This window comes from Diabrotica undecimpunctata, chromosome 10 (assembly GCF_040954645.1).
Source record: "Diabrotica undecimpunctata isolate CICGRU chromosome 10, icDiaUnde3, whole genome shotgun sequence".
In the NCBI taxonomy this organism is placed as follows: Eukaryota; Metazoa; Arthropoda; class Insecta; order Coleoptera; family Chrysomelidae; genus Diabrotica; species Diabrotica undecimpunctata.
Window position 1 is genome coordinate 69,167,548 of NC_092812.1, and position 17,610 is coordinate 69,185,157.

Genomic DNA, 17,610 nt, shown 5'->3' on the forward strand with positions numbered 1-17,610 from the left:
AATTTAATTTGGCACAAATAATGTCTGATAAAAATTTTTGTAGGATTGCTAGTTTACGAGATATAGCGCGAAAACCCTTTCCCCTTATTTTTCAAAGGCGGCGGAATATTATGACACAATAGAGCAGTAAAATGCATAAAAATGTAGTAATCGGTTACTCGGTCCACTAATAAAGTTATCAGAATTAAATGGCAAACCGGTCTTCATACACGGTTTTGACTTTAGTTACAAAATATTGAAACAAATAATAAAAATATCAAAATGGGGCGAAGATAAAAGGCTACCCGAAATACTTTTGGTTGAGGACAACGATTACTCTTATATTTTAAAATTTTTAATAAACTCGATGTCAGACATCTGTGACATTTGACTTCAAACCGTTCTGCATCGTAAAGATGAACAAAAAATGGTTTTCAATCTTTTGGTCAAAAGTTTTCAGACGTATTAGACTCCCATGTGTTTACTAGACACTTTCTTCTTTTACCTTTCATCAGAAATCATTGCTCATATTGCTTAAATTGCTTTTGCTTGTGATATTATTGATGTATATATTTATTTTTGGCTGTATACATGTTTGTACTTAAATGTGGAAATCCCCAGTTGCTTACAGGCATTTTATGTGGATTTCTGGTAAGTTACAGATTTTGAATTCGCCAATGCCGGTACAACAAAGACAGTCATGAGGTATTTTACTTTTGTTGTTTTTATTTTCTCTAATCTCTGAAATAATAACTGTCTTCCTTCAGAATAATACCATGCTGCATGTTAAGCTACGGTTTCGTTTAAATTAATTGGTTTGTATAAATAATTCATAGATCCAGATAAATCAAAATTAGTTCTAAGAAACAAAAATTTGATAATTATTATTAAGACTGCTACTATCTGTTTGCATTCCGCACCATCCTAGAAGCTGATATAATACTCTCTTCCTTACAATTTCCAAATTGTTGCCTCTAAGACCATTCTAATTCCAATGAGATGGTCCAATTCAAATGCAACTCTTACAGCATAAACTGGTCACGTCGTACTATTTAACTAAATTTAAATTCTTTTTAAAAACCTTTGGTCATACTCAAGACATGTTAGTAAAACCGTAGAGACTAGTAGACATCCAGAAAATATAAACATAAAGTTCTTTTCTACATTCTGAAACTCAACCCATCACTTCTTTACGCAATCTTCACGAAAAGCCACGAGAACCTAGATGTAAGATAAGTTTTGCTAATTCAAACAGCTTAAAACTCGAGCAGGTTACTCAAACTCGGTACGATCCAAACTTGTAAGAGATCTGACTATGGCTGTGGAAGCCTACGATTTCAACATCAGTGTTTCTTTAAGGATTGTCCACATTATATCATTACGATAATAACCTTAGTTTTAATTTAAAAGTAACGGTGTTTTTCTATTTCATTTGCACTTTCATTAAGTATGACACACTTTCACAACTAATGTTTTACTAACAGTTTTTAATCAGCACCAAACAATTTTTCTTCCAACACTTATCAAAGTTACCAATATCGTTTGCAAAGTACATACACTTTATAAATTAATAAAAGCATTGTTTATATATATATATATATATATATATATATATATATATATATATATATATATATATATATAGGATCCAGATATATGATCCATGACCAAACAATTATTTTTTATTGATTATATCAATATGAAAAATACTGATATAATCAAAAAACTATATAATTCCGTTGAAACAACTATATACTAGATATATCAGTTTTAGCAAATTTAGCAGTCAACGAGGATCCTGCCAAGAGACGGATTTGGTTGTATACATGTTTCCATCCAAGAAGGTTTTATTCATGGAAAGTACCTGGTGTGACCTCAGAAAAATTATAAAAAACAAAATTGATTTTATCAACATCAACAAAAGGTTTCGCAATTCTATCACCTCAGCAAAAGCATATCCAAGGGCAGATGCCTTCTCAGATCATACTCGGAACATATATGAGACTGGTCACTTACCAAAAGACTGGCTACTATCAATATTCATTCCACTATCCATAAAAACCAACGCTAGAAAATGTGAAGAACATAGATTAATTAGTTTGATGAGCCATGTATTTAAAGTACTCCTTACTATCAAAAAGTGAACCAAAGATACCAAAGTGAAGTTCAATTTAGATTCACAGCAGGACTTGGAACGAGGGAAAAACTTTTCAGTTTACAACTTCTAATACAGAGGGTCAAGGATGTCAACTGCAATGTTTATGCATTGATCTTGAGAAGATATTTGGCAAAGTACCACGTGGAAAACTAATCCAAAAAACATTAAGACTTGATGGTAAGGATATACGACTAATCTTACAAATCCACAAGGAAACTAAAATTCCTGTAGTTGGGTATATACCATGAATCAGAAAAGTTTTAATAAAAATCCATTATAATAGGTATATAATTAAAAAGATCTTTTCGGGCTACATCATAACAGAATGTTTAATGAGTAATGAGTAAAAAGTCTATTATCAGTGTATTTACCTGAAATAAGTATTACATCTTTTGTGAATGCAAACGTAAAGATTAAATTTTGGCTAAGGTTAAAAAAGCAATCTGGTTAAATATTCACCAGGTGCACATGAGTCAAGCCACTAAATATTTGGGTATAAACTCTTAAAATCATACAAAATTTGTTGTTTATTATTGTTAATAATTTGGTGCCCTGCATGGCAACGTAAGACACCCAATTTTGGGGTTGCTAATCCTGAGACGATGTCTCTGTATGGACTCTATAAGGCAACTGATTAAAATGACATTTTTCGGATGGATTTATGAACAAAACTGTCAATGGAACTTGTAGTATGTGTCTTAATGCGACATTAGCCAACAATGTGTTAAATTAATATGTTAAAATTCTATTTATTGTTACTTGTAACAGTAGGAAACATCAAATGTTGGGGTGGAAGTGTAATTTACCCTGAAAATTATGTTTAAACATTGTAAAACAATTTTATGTATGGAATGACTTTAAAAAGTATTTAAATCTGAAGTAGATAAGTATCAATAAATGTGCAGCTGCGGTCATTAAATAGTTTACCTCGTTTAAACGCATAGTTTACGTCAAAGTGACGTTAATATCCAGTGGCGGACCCAGAATAGGTTTATTTAAATTAAAGTGTCTAAACAAACTAAATCTATCAAAATGTAACATAATGGAAATTATAGAAAGACGAATACTTAAAATGAAATAAATATATTCTTAATACCGAAAATAGGGAAGTCTGGGTTAAAAATATCCATTTTATTTTAAATCTATTTTATATTAAATAATGATAAACCGTAACATGTTTAATATTTGGTGGAAGCTCCATTATTGTCAATACAACTTTGCAATATTTTGTTTATATATAGCACCAATCTCCTTATATTATATTCAGCAAGCTTCTCCCCGGCCTTTCTTTCATTCATTTAATTTCCTTGTCAAGTCTGCCTACACATTTTCGATGGGGTTAAGGTCTGGACTCCGCGAAGGCCATAGAATAATATCAATATGAGTTTCTTTCAGCCATTCTCGAACTATTCTACTTGTATACACGGAGCAATTGTCATGTTGGAAGATGAAGTTGTTTTTGGTGAATCTCTGGATTACTGATGGCAACATAATGTTCTCAAGAATATGTTTGTAAAATAATCCTGTTAATTTTTCTTTTATATAACGCCCGTGTCTTCAGCACTTATTTATTTTCATACGTTGACCGAGAATCTTCCACAATTTCTTAAATTATGAGTATACCGTTCATCAAACCTATGATTTGTCGACCTATAAACTCTTATTCGACTATTGCCATATAATTGAAACGTCTTCACGGTTTATGAATTCATTACAAAATGCAACTCGTCTCCTCTTGTGATCCTCAGTCAAAATAAGGTTTTTTCTTTGCAGCTGTACAATTTATCAATTCTCTTGCTTTAATCACTCTACGTGCAGTGCGATTGCTGTCCGTAGGCTTCGAACTGTGGTAAAAGGAACTTCTCTCAGATAATCGACTAACATCTCATTTTGTTGCTTGGTGGAGATCTTTTATCCTCTTTATCCAACCGTGCTATGGAGTGAGAATGATTCCATCTTTGTTTGATTTTCTATATGCACATATGGCTCACTTTCAAATCTGCATCAACTTGCCTTAGTGACCAACCTTCTTCGAGTTTAACAATTGCTCTTTTATTTTGTTTTTTGCGCGTCATTAAAATGCATTCCCGATATTTTGGGCGCGTTTAAGAGCTTTTTATTTTATTTTTCATACGCCCGAAATTTTTGACAAGCACTTTGACATTTAGCAAATCCATACGACACTGCGATTTTACAGTATTACAATGTAAAAATTAGGGTATAACCTATTCAGTGATCGCAACTGTACCTAAAGGAACAAAGGTAAAATAAAATATTGATAAGGCACTATATGTTTTAAATTAACATTTGGTACCTAAAAATTAAATGGAAATTAGACTTGGAAAGACCAAATATTTAGTGGCTTTCCTCAAGTACACCTGGTGAGTATTTAACAACATTGCTATTTTAACCCTAGTCAAAATTAAATCGTTACATTTGCGTTCACTAAAGTGGTAATACTTATTCCAGGCAAATGCACTGATGATTGACTTTTTAGTCCGAAAACGTTCTGTTGTAATGTAGCTCGAAAGGATCTTTTTAATTATCTGCCGTTTATAAAGGATTTTTAAATAAAACTTTTAGTAATCTTACACTTATACCTCAAACAAAAAGCATTAGTGCGATTCAAAAATGAACTGTCCGAGATCTTCATAGCCAGAAAAGCAATTCGACAGACAAAATGTCCAACTCCAAAGGATGATGGATAATGTTGTAGAAACATTTTACAAATTCGGCCTAAAAATAAATTGTAAGAAGACAAAAAAATGATCATTAGTAAGAACACCAACATAAACGCCCAAATTACAATTGACGTTACACTGTTAGAAAGTGGATTAAATATGCTATCTGGGCTGCAATATTAAGGATAGCTGGGATCATAGCTACGAAATAAAAACTCGTATTGAGAAAGCCAGAAGCTCTTTTAACGATCTTAGGAAGATTCTCTGCAACTTATCTTTTAGTATCAATATACGCATAATAATTGTTAGATCTGTTGTCTTAAGTGTCCTCCTCTACGAAGTAGAGCTACGAAGTACGAAAGCTGGAGTCTTACAGAAGATGCCCTATAACAGTTAAAAACACTTGAAAGATGGTGTTACCGACGTATGTTACGGGTGTCCTATACACCACACAACTAACATAAGTACTCGCCAGAGGCTAAAACAAGACAAAGAAATTATTAACACCGTAAAGAACAGTGCAGCTTTTCCGCGCTGCTGCAGATAAGATGAAGATTGCCATGATAATACAGTAGATTCTCCAAGGCAAGAATAAGGGCAAGAGATAGGCACCTTTATAAGAAGAAAAAGAGAAGAACATCTCACAGGGACCACGTAAAACAAGAATACATATTGCAAGTAGCTAATATAATGGAAAAATTAAACACCGTAGATCTGATAATGTATCAAGAAAACAATGTGTCAAATGGCAAAGCTCTTATCATGCTCTTCTAACATATGGGTCAGAAACGTGAATATATTTTAGGAAGACAATATATGGCACAGACGATATAATTTCCAACTTTACATAGTTTATAAGAAACCAAAAATCATTTATAAAAACTGAGCGATTATACTGGATGGTGCATGTAGAAAAAATGGTGGAGAAAGAAATATCCTAGAAAAATACACATATAAATTAGAACAAGACCTGAATATTCTGAATAGAACCAACTGAAAAAAAAAAACCAAACACATAAATGGTCGGAACTGAAGATCATCGAAGAGCAAGTCAAGGCAAAGTAAGTGTTGTCCAGCCAATTACGATGCTTATTCAATGATATTTTACTCACTCCAAATTTTTGTTCCAAATTTGTTACATTTTCTTCACCGAACTTTCTGAGAGTCAGGATTCATTGGTTAAAACTGCTATATATAATATTACAAGTGCTAATCATGTCTTATAAAAATATTGTACTTTGTAATAAATAATTGTCTAATATAGGTATCAAAAGTTTTAATGGTTAATTAAATTCCATAATTATTTGTATGTACTTTGCAAATACAGATTGTTGTAATTTCTACTTATAGGAACATAACTACAATTAATTGTTTAATTCTGTTGAATGTATCATTTCCATTCCTCTACAAATTACAATATCTTAAACTTAAATATATCATGGTGTTAATACGTTAATAGTAAATAACGTTCATATTATATTATATTATATATTTAACGTTTATATTATATATAACGTCATATTTTTTAATTGTAGCTAACAGTAAGAAACTATATGAATGTATTTATTTAACTTAGTGATGGATTCGACCGTTACTTATGGAAGTTCATTTTATTTAATAATAAAACACTGAAAACTTTTTGTTTTCAACACTTCCACAAAATTTATTATTATTTAATATCACTACAACTGTTTCGGCACAGTGACTTTCTTAAGTTATGTATTTTTACTGTGCTTCTACACTTTATAGTCTTAAACTGAATCATTTGAGGAGACGAGAGCTATTTGTCTCAATTTGATCATTCAGAATGTATCTCTATTTTTAATTTAATAATTTCCATAGATTCTAATAAAGATAGTTTAAGGCATTTATTTTGAATATGAATAATTTGAAATTGATCGTTAAAAGAATGATTATGATCCAGAGGGTAAACATATTAAGAACAACAAGAACCAAAATAAAAAGAACTTAAGCAGTGGTGCATACAAACATGCATGTGGTGACTGCCCCAAAACTTACATCGGACAAACTGGTAGAACCTTAAACAAACGTATACCAGAGCACAAAATGACTTTCAACAATAGAAAACAGATTCTACATACGCACTTCCCTTTCTATATCATAATCATTCTTTTAATGACCAATTTCAAATTCTCCATATTCAAAATAAAGGCCTTAAGTTATATTATGCTCTATAGAAATTAATAAATTAAAAAATACAGATATAATTTTGAATGAACAACTTCTCTCCCCTCCTCAATTTATTAAGTTAAATTGTGGAAGTGTTGAAAACAAAAGTTTTTAGTGTTTTACTGTTTAATTTATTTACTGCTAACAAATAAGTTTGTTAGCAATGTCCCAACCCTTGGATACATGTTGAATTCCACATAAAATTGTCCTTTTCTGATGCCAAAAACAGGCTTTTTCAAATTTGAAGGCATCCTTCTCAGACTATTTTTTTTTTTCGTTCATCATACCTTAAAGTGAAGAAAAAAATAATGCTGTCTGCTGGACAGAGGGTGCCCATCTACAAGCGATTTTTTTAAAATTACTCATCGACATTTTACCTGAGTTTCAGAAAAAGAATCGCGGTTCTACAGCATCATGGGACTTCTTAAAAATCAAAATGAATGTTTTTACTTTTATCTTATTTTACTTTTATCTTATTAAGGTATCCAAAAAATTTTAAATAAGATTAAGTATCTCTACTATATTTTCTTAAAATTGAAATGACTTGACTTTTTTCTAATGGAGTTTGAACTATTTCTCCATTTATAAGCTATATTACCTACACTATACCTATACTTAGGCTTACCATAATTATGAAACTCTTAACCGGGACAGTAAATGATGGATAGGGTAAAGTATAAAAAAAACGATTAAGCTGCTGCCAAAAATTTTTATTAATAAAATACTTATTTTTTGTATCATTCATACTTCTCGCTTATATGTACTTTTTTAATAAAATGTTATTTTTTTTATTTTTTCGTAAAAATCGTTACATCTCATATTAAAGTTCAATTTACAGTATAGTAATGCTTGTACGGTAGATTCCAACATACGGCTTCTATCGTCCGACCAAATATGTTTCATCATCGAGAAGACACGCTCTAAAGGAGCGGAGGTGCCTGGTAAGCACAAAATATATTGCACCATTTTTACCAGGTTGGGTGCATCGATGTGTTGTTCATGAAAATGTTTAAATAGTAGAACCCATTTGTCAACATAATCAATTTGTATCGTCGTGGAATTCCATTCATCATTCTTTGATGCTATAAAAACTTTCGTAAGTGACAGCTCGTCAAAAAGGTTGTCAGTATTAATATTTTGTCGATCGTCCGAACCGTGTATTTTGTTTATAATTTCAGCAGATCCTTCGATTTCGTCCCATTTCAATACGTGATTCAGTCCAATCCATTCGAAAATGTCGGCTCCTCCGAAACTGTCTTCCCACAATTCAATGTATGAAATGCATCGTCGGTAAAAATCAGTTACTTCTGTTTGAAATTTATCAATATCCTGACTACTACCAAGATTCTTTAATAATAATTGTTTCGCTCTTTGTGGTACAAAATTGCTGTCCATGCGTTCTTGAAGATTAGATTTCAATCTTCGTAATTCCAAAATAATGTCAGTCGCACTTGCTTCACTTTTTTCCATGAGTAGTACAGTCTTGTTAAAATTGTTTAATTTTCCATGCACAAACCAAAAATATAACTCACCCGTTTCACTTTCAAAAAAATCTCGCATTGCACGTGGACAGTTATCTTAGAAAAGGAAATATGCTTTTAGTCCTTCGAATATATTTAGAATTTTCTCAATTGCCGTCAAAAGAGAAAGAAATCTGGTACTTCCATGTTGGATTAGGTTTTTATATTCCAGATCTACACATTCACAGAATTCCTTCAACTGAGTTACTCGAACTGTATAGATATGAAAATGTTTATATATTTTGACAACTAGTGCTTCAATTTCGATTGTTAAACCATCCACAGCATTTTGAAGTGCATTGTGTACAATATGTGCGCCACATCCAATTCCTACAATATCTACACCGAGTTCTTGTTTAAGTCTTCTGTAAACATTATTTTTTCCTCTTCTATGTACACCTCCAAAATTTGTATTACAATTGTCGCCACAAAATGCAGCTACTTTTTTTGTAATGTCATGAAGATGTAATGTTGAAATTATATTTTGAGTCAATATTTCCGGTGTCTCACCCTGAACGGACTCAAAATTCAATAGTTTTACATGTACACCTTCTAATGGTAAAAAGTATCTAACAATAATCAATTTCGACGTACAATCAGATGTTTTAAAGCTTATATCATGCATTGCCGTGTGATAAGCGAATGTGGCCTCTTTAGCTGCAATAACTAAATCGTTTTGAATGGGATTATCATTTTTTTTTTTTAATTTTGATAGAAGAAGTACTTGCAATCGCCGTTACACTAGTCTTGTGTTTTGCACACTTTAAGTGATCTTTAATATCTGCTCGCCCACCGTGTGCAATTGAAAATTCTGAAAAACATTGCTGGCATTTCACCCTGTTATTGTCACTACAAAGCTTTTTTATAAAAGGATAATCTTTTTCAAGTTCGCTTGTGAATTTGCAATTTTTTTTCGGCATTTTAAATCAAACACAGCAATTAAATAAAACACAAAGTGTTTTCGTACAATTCTTGATTTTTTTAATGATTATATTCGTTCACGACTCACTGAAATAATTTGTTTAGAAATGTGATACGGTGAATTGCTGAATTGGTCATTTTGATGATTTCGAGAGCTAAGCACGTCTTCTGTGGGAACCCTATTAAAATATCTTATCAATCAGATGTGCAGTCATCATTATTAGAATTGTCTATATAATACGAACGTGAATAATCTTATTTATTATCAGTAAATATGAATCCAACAGGAAAAAAATCATTCGTGTGAAATCACTTAACAAAAATTCAAAATTACGACAGTTTTGTCAAACCGGGACAAAATGACAAACCGGCCGGGACTCCGGGACCGATGTCTAAAACCGGGACAATCCCGGTTAAACCGAGAGGTATGGTAAGCCTTATACTACAACTTATGCCTTTCTTGAAAGTAGAAGTAAATACCTTCATTTTGATGTTTTAAAGAGTCACAATATGTGCTATAAAACAGACACTATAGCGATTTATAAAATGTAGTAAAATTTCGATGAGTTAATTTTAAAGAAATTGTTTGAAATCCGATCTATACTCTCCGTCCGACGGACGGCAATATTTTTTCTTCACTTTTAAGGTATGAAGGAAGAAAAAAAAATGTTCTGAGAAGTGTGCCTGTAAATTTAAAAAAGAGCGTGTTTTAGGCATCAAAAAAAGGATGATTTTATATGGAATTCGACATATATGAAAACCATTATATCTTTCAATAATCAGTTTGATTTCATACAGGTAACATTGATATGTACAACAATGTTAAAACTTCTACATTGCTTATAATGTTTTAAAGATTGACATGAAGTTTTAACGTGTTATATGCAAGACTGATATGTCCTTTGCATCTCTAGACATCGAAATATTGTATGCTTCTTTTTTCTTAAATAGCTCATAATATTCTATTTTCGTTTTGTGACCGGGAAGTTGAATAACAGGCGTAAATTAAATATAATCAAATAAAACAATAATATGCGTCACAGAATCACGTTTTCTGGCACAAACTTTAATAGTAGGAAGGTCTTAAAACATACATAAGAGAATATCGGTTATCAAAGAAATGCTACAGAAATAATATTCTTTTGGAAGATAGAAGAGATCACAAGACAGTAATACAATAATCAAACGGCAAACCATACACTTACCTAGTATGCAACTGCATAGAATTGATCTTCAAACGGCTTAAATTTCTAAAAGGAGACAGGAAATAAAGAACATGTCCCCTAGAAACTTAATAACTTTGTCCAGAAGCATTGACAATCTAGAATTCAAATGAATTAAGTTTATCCACAAGGTATATTCTAAGATCGATGTGCAGAGAGGCTTAGTAACTTTCTACAATCTACAAATTTATTTTGTTTCTACAAGAAACAACTAGGATGTCGTAGGCACCGCTCCATATATTCTCCTGTGTAATTGTTTTTAAAAAATGTTTTCGTTACATTATATTATAGTCGAAAATGTCCTGATTAGTCGTTCGAGAATTGGTACAGCTTGAAATATAACCTGTTCTGCGCTGTGTTAAATGAAGGACCATCTGCGCTAGGATGATCGTCAATATCTATAATGGATAGGCACCATAAGAAGATAAAGAAAAGGCAACATATACAGAGAAACTGAAGACTAATTCAGAGTCAGTAGTAAAGGACCCCAACACATTATGCAAAAGTGATTTTAGTTAAATTGGCTGAAAATTTGCAGAGAGGTAGCTTTGAACATGCTGATCAAAAATTCTCATTGTTCCAAGACATCATTTAATAAATCAAGTGTCAGTTCGCTGTATAACTGTATGTCCGGAAATGCTTCGTTTTCCGAGATACGGGGTGCTGAATTTTTTCTTACAAACTGAAAACTTATGTATTGCTCTGAAACCGGTGGAGATATACAAATGAAATTTGGTGGGTTTTAAGAGTTGGTTATTGCATGTTTTTGACATGCAATAAGGAATCGTTAGCACTCATACGGGTAATGGTCTCAATTTTTTTAAGAAAAAAATGGTTTGCCACTTAGATATTTCAATTTAAAAATCATTTTTGAAATCCTTGTTTAATTTCTAATAAAAAGTCTCTCTTGTCTTTTTTCACATGAGGCGCCGTTTTGGTGCAAAAAAAATAATGATCAAGAAATCATCATTATCATTAGTGGTGCTAAAGCCTTAGTTGAGTCTCTACCTTCCCCAGTCTATATCACCAGTCGTTTCTTAGTCTTGGTCTTCCTCTACTCCTATTTCCTACTGGTGCCGCTAATAGGCTTCGTCTGGGTGGGTAATTTTCATTTGCTCTGGACACAGATGTCCAGCCCATCTAAGCCTACCTATTTTTATGAAAGATATTACATCTCTACCATTTACTATTTCTTTATATATATATATATATATATATATATATATATATATATATATATATATATATATATATATACATATAACGAGTTTATTACAGCTACCGCCGTTTCTCGCAACCTAGCTTCCAACGCTTGCGATCGTTCCAGTCATCTACTTGTAGACCCCTATCTTCCATTGCACCTTTTACTTCTTGTCTCCACGATCTTCTTGGTCTTCCCTTTTTCCTGCGGTTGGTGGGGATCCACTGTAACATTCTCTTTGGCAATCGTTGATCATTCATCCTTTCTACATGGCCATACCATTTCAGCCTTTTGCATTCTATAGTTTCCAGGACGTCAATGTCTATGCCCATACGCTCTCTGATTTCAGTATTCCTTATTCTATCTCTTCTAGTGAGTTGGCAACATCTCCAATAATTCATTTCCATTGCTTTTATTTTGGATGCGTCATTTTTATTTATTACCCAAAGCTCTGAACCATATGTAGCATTGCTTTCTATGATACTTTTGTATATCCTAATTTTTGTGTTTCGGGTGATGTGGTTGTTCCAAAGTATACTATTCAGTTGACGTATTGCTGAATTTCCTTGACCAATTCTAGTAGCTATTTCTTTTGTATTCCGACCATTGTTTGTAATGTTTACACCGAGATATTTATAGCTCTCAGTATTTTGAATTTGTTTGCTTCCTAGTTCTAAGTGCTTTCCTTCACCTCCCACTACTACGTACTCTGTTTTTGATGGATTAATTGATAAGCCCCACTTAGCATATTCTTCATCTATTTTTCGTAACATGTAGTGGATATCATCTTGATCTTCTGCAAGTATTACTTGGTCATCAGCAAAATGCAAGCTGTACAGTGTATGGTCTCCAATTTTAACACCCATAGGTTCACATTTTCTTTTCCAAATATCCAAAACCCCCTCCAAATAAATCTTGAAAGAGTGTAGGGGCAATGTAGCAGCCTTGGCGAAGTCTTTACTATTTCTTTATACTTCTTTATTATCAAGATATATCTAATGCAATAACATTAAACCAGTCTTTACTCATTAATATTTTCGACGGCACTGGAATAAACTAAGAACTTAAGAAAACCGCAAATGCAAAAATCTAGAGGATTTAAATCCGGCGATTGATCAGGCCAATGTTCCGTACCTCCCCTACCAATCCAACGATTTGGGTATACTGTATTTCAAAAAGAGTAAGTAACTCTTTCTGCAGTAAACGAAGGTAAGATTGCCTGTTGTTCGTTGTGGAAGGAAATATCTACAGATTTAGTAATCAACAACTACCCAAAGCAATTTACTCAAAATTGATGCTGAAAATAAGCTTCCATAAAAGAAAAACTAATTCTAACTACTAGCAATAATATTATTGCAAACTAAAAGCTTAATACTGAAGAAACGCTAATTTTACATTTCTAACCTACGAACCTACTAAACAATGTATTAAAGAAATCAAAAATACGCGTTAACATATGTATAAAATTTAAAAAAAAAGTGCGCAATAACTACCTCTTAACATCCACCAAATTTAATTTGCATATCTCAATCGGTTTCAAAGCAATAAATAAATCGTTAGTTAGTGAGAAAAATTTCAACATCACAAATCTTGGAAAACAAAGCATTTGTGGACATAGCAAACTGTCATTATTTGTTTATGCAAAATCACCCCCTAAAGTTTGTCGCCCTTATTTACTAACACCCTGTATATGATTCAAAAGAACTAAAATCTGACACTTTGAAGCCCTGTAACTCAGAAACAATTGATTTCTGAGTCTTGAGGCAATGATAAAGTTTGATCAATATGATCAAATCTAGCTCTCTGCACAGTTTCAGCCAGTTTAACTGAAACAACATTTAAATAAGAAAAGTGCCGAGGTCCTTTATGTGCCGGAAATGTATGAAACCGGAAGTTTTTACTAGAAACTAGAAAAACAAGGGACCCCGCAACTATCCTTGGAAACCGGCACCGGTCAAATTAAACGAAATTTCGATCAATTATAGTTCTCAGTACGTAGATTAAAAAAGTCAATGGGACCTAGGTCTGAAAACTATTATTCTGAAGCGACAGCCTTCCAAAATTATTGGATTCAGGTGCTCAGTGTACGTCAAGACCGCTTATTCACAGTCAAGTGAACGAAAATATTGACATGAAATAATAGAGACATATTTCGTTGATGCATATTTCCACGCTGAATATGAATCAGTGGTAAAAAATGGATGCATCGTATTTTAGTCTTCAAAAAACCGCCGAAAAGTATTCGAAAAACTGAAGAACAGCGATAGACAATGTACTGCTAGAGAGGCATAAGAATTATCATATTTTCACAAATGCTGCACACTTATTCAATAGCAGCATAGCTGCATTTCCGCATTATCTTTAGAAAGCTAATAATGCGCCTTCAGAAAATGTCCACGGGGGAACATCCACACCGACAAGTGCTGCTAAAATGGCACAAGATATCTCACGCTTTCACGCATGCAGAATACATACCTGACCTTGCAAATTCTAAAAACCACAACACGCTGGTTATATGAGCACAAGTACCCACAGTTCCTCAACCATGTAGAAAATGAATATTTAATTTTTTAGCTTCGAAACCTAGAAAATATTCGAAATCTTATGAATCCGGGTTCGTCTATATTCTCATCAATTTAAAACTCTTTGTTATTGTTTTTAATTATTTTATCTTGTATGTAAGACGGTCCAAGTTTAATCTGATATATCTCAATTGTAAGGTCTTTTGGGTATTCTAAATCGAAAATAAGAAAGTTGGCAAAATCATCATTATGAAGCCTTCTCGATTGAACTCAACTCTAGCTTGTACCACATTAGAATTTAATAATCTTGTTCATAATTGTTGAGCAGCTTCAGCTGTAGCACCTTTCATGTGGATCGGTGGGTACCTATTACTTATTTAATCATGATTCAGCGTTTTCTTGAAAATTTTAATGGTGCTGTTGCCTTGTTGAGGTCGGGTATGGATTCTAGCAGCACATTTTCTATCGCTGTTCTTCAATTTTTCGAAGATTTTTGGCGGTTTTCTGAAGACTAAAATACGATGCATCTATTTTTGACCACTGATTCATATTCAGCGTTTAAATATGCATCCAGAAAATATGTCTCTGTTCTTTCATAAATCAATATTTTCGTTCACTTGACTGTGAATAAGTGCGCTTACCGTAGACTGAGCACCTAAATTTAATAACTTCAGAAGGCTGTAGCTTCAGAAGAATAGTTTTTCGGATTTAGGTCCCATTGACTTCTTAATCTACGCACTGAGAGCTATCATTAATTGAACTTTCGTTTAATTTGACCGGGGTCGGTTTTCCGTAAGATAGTTGCGAGATCCTTTACTTTTAAATTATGATAGTGTATATTAGAGACCATCTTACGTAATGATGCTGTATCCGACTGGGATAGGAGATGGACGTGACCATATTTTTGTTTATTTTTATACAAAATTAAACTTAAAAAAAACTGTAATAGTACAATTTTGATAACGAATTCATCCTTCTTGTAAAAACGAGTCAAAATGATATGCAATATTTTACTTCAGCTGAAAATTATTTTCGAATAAGTAGTTAAATTTAATATTGTTGCACGTTTATCATTAATACTATAAATGATCTGCCATGTAAAAAAACAAACTGATTTTCATAGATTTCTCGTTCTTATATTAAACATATTATTGTAGAGAAAACTGAGATTATGTAATTATTTAATGTAAACAAAATATTGTAGAGGAATTGGAAAGGTAATGTATTTGTGTCCTACATTTTATTTGGTATTGAGAGAGAGTTATAAACTCCAATTATTAATGCAAAACGCTTACAAAGTGGACAATTTTTTTAAGGTTTCTATAAATATTTACAATAAAATCCGACCAAAGTTTTCTTTAACGCTATAAGGTTCAATAAAAAATCCAATAGAAAAACTGATTTTGTCAATCGTCCAAAATGGTCGTCATAGAGCTCTATCATTTAATCGAAACATTTCCGTGGTCACCGGTATGAACTAACTTAAACACCAATCAAAAAGACATCTGCATTACCGATATGATTGGTAATTTATCTTCTTCCTTTACAACTTTTACGGTTCCTTTGCCATGGTTTAAATTCTTATTTTGATGGCATAAATATATTATTTTTCGTCAATGATTTCCCACCCTATATGTAATTTTATCTTTTTCAGTTATTAATGCTTTTTTCTCCCCAAAAATTTAATTTCTGTACAATTTTCCAAAGACTATCTCTTCTTATTTCAGGAATATTTATCTCACTGCTTCCAAAATTTTGTTTACGGTCCAAATTTCGTTATTAAAGTAGAAGGAATGTACTTTTTTCCTCATGATCTTTTTGGTCTTCCTTAATAGATTTTTTAAATCATACTGGGGATGGTTGTGTTATTTTACACATCCACTCTTTCCTTCAGATAACCGACCAATATCTACTTATGTACCCAGTATTTTCTTTACTATAAGATGCATTATAATGTTTTCACGACAACAAAAAACCCCATCTACCTTGAGATTTGTTGTTGATTAACGACCTGTGTTCAGAAATAATTTTAAATAATGAATATTAGTATCCCGTTTGATCGTGTTAACTTTATAATCCTGTGATTTCCAGATCAAATAAAGAAAATAACCGGTTGTTTACAATTTGTCATTCTTCAAATATTTGCACAGTATTTTTAGGCCATTTCACAGAATTTCCACCATTTTTTATTAGAAATATTTTATATCTTATTGCATATTAGGTACGTAAAAAATTAATATAATGAACTATATGATTAGATACGCATATGGAATAGACACTTGAAAGTGATTTATTACTCTCTCTTAATAGCAAATTAAGTTGACAAATATTAATTATTTTATTGGTTTCAGTTGGCGCAGGTGAGGCAAATGGTCACGTGGGGCCAGAGCGTCTTAGCCATTCACTGCCTGGCAGTCCGGCTGACCGTAGACTTGCTTCCTTCGAAGTCGTAGGCTCTGCGGAAAGCCTGGTAGGCCGAATCCTAGCCGAACAAGGCTTAGGTAAGTACTGTGATCAGGATTTTGTGCGCTACACCTCGAAAGAGATGCAAGAGGCATTGGATATGACTCAGGAGGAAATGGATCGTGCAGCACACCAGATTCTTCAACAGGAGAAACTTATACATCATCCTTTGCAGCAGCCACATTCATAGCAAAACACCTGAGAGTGTTTTCAGTACCTCCCGCCACTCTACCAAGTGCCTAAATTTCTTCTGGTCCAAGGAAGACTTTATATTAATAAGGTGTAGTTTTTTAACCCGGATTTTACCGATGGAAGGGATTGTTTCTCCAGTTGTAATTCTTGTACAGGGTGTGAAAGTATGAGTATGAACTCTCATTATAATTTACCATTTTCTAATATCAAATGTGTCAAAATAATAATAACAATAAATATTACTTTTCATCTAACAATTATTTTATTTCATCCCTTAAGCAGCTATGTATAATGCCAAACTCTATAAAAACGAGGACAATAAGGGAAGATGACTGTGTACTAATCTATTTAGAAATGTAGGTTGGAGAAGTCGCCACTCACATGAAACAATGAGTTGATTAATTTGAGTAAAAAGTGATTTTACAAAACAAAAATCCTATAGAATATGCATCTAAATCTTTGTCACAGTCTCAGTCAAATTACGCACAAATAGAGAAAGAGTTATATGCAATCCAGGTCGGATTTACTAGATTTAAACAACACATATATGGTAGAAAAGT

General features: G+C 32.5%; 1 protein-coding gene across 11 annotated transcripts in view; it reads left to right on the top strand.

The window, feature by feature from the left end:
- Positions 1-17,307, top strand: part of Ca-alpha1D (Ca[2+]-channel protein alpha[[1]] subunit D) — a 960,824-nt gene extending 943,517 nt beyond the window's left edge. For 9 of the 11 annotated variants that reach the window (XM_072546534.1, XM_072546531.1, XM_072546539.1 and 6 more), the window contains one exon: positions 16,747-17,307. In XM_072546534.1, coding sequence (XP_072402635.1) covers positions 16,747-17,048 — 302 coding nt within the window. In that variant the 3' untranslated portion in view covers positions 17,049-17,307. Of the gene's footprint in view, positions 1-641; positions 685-16,746 lie in introns of all 11 variants that reach the window. The other 2 variants (XM_072546536.1, XM_072546538.1) reach the window with 2 other exon arrangements.
- The last annotated feature ends 303 nt before the right edge of the window (positions 17,308-17,610 follow it).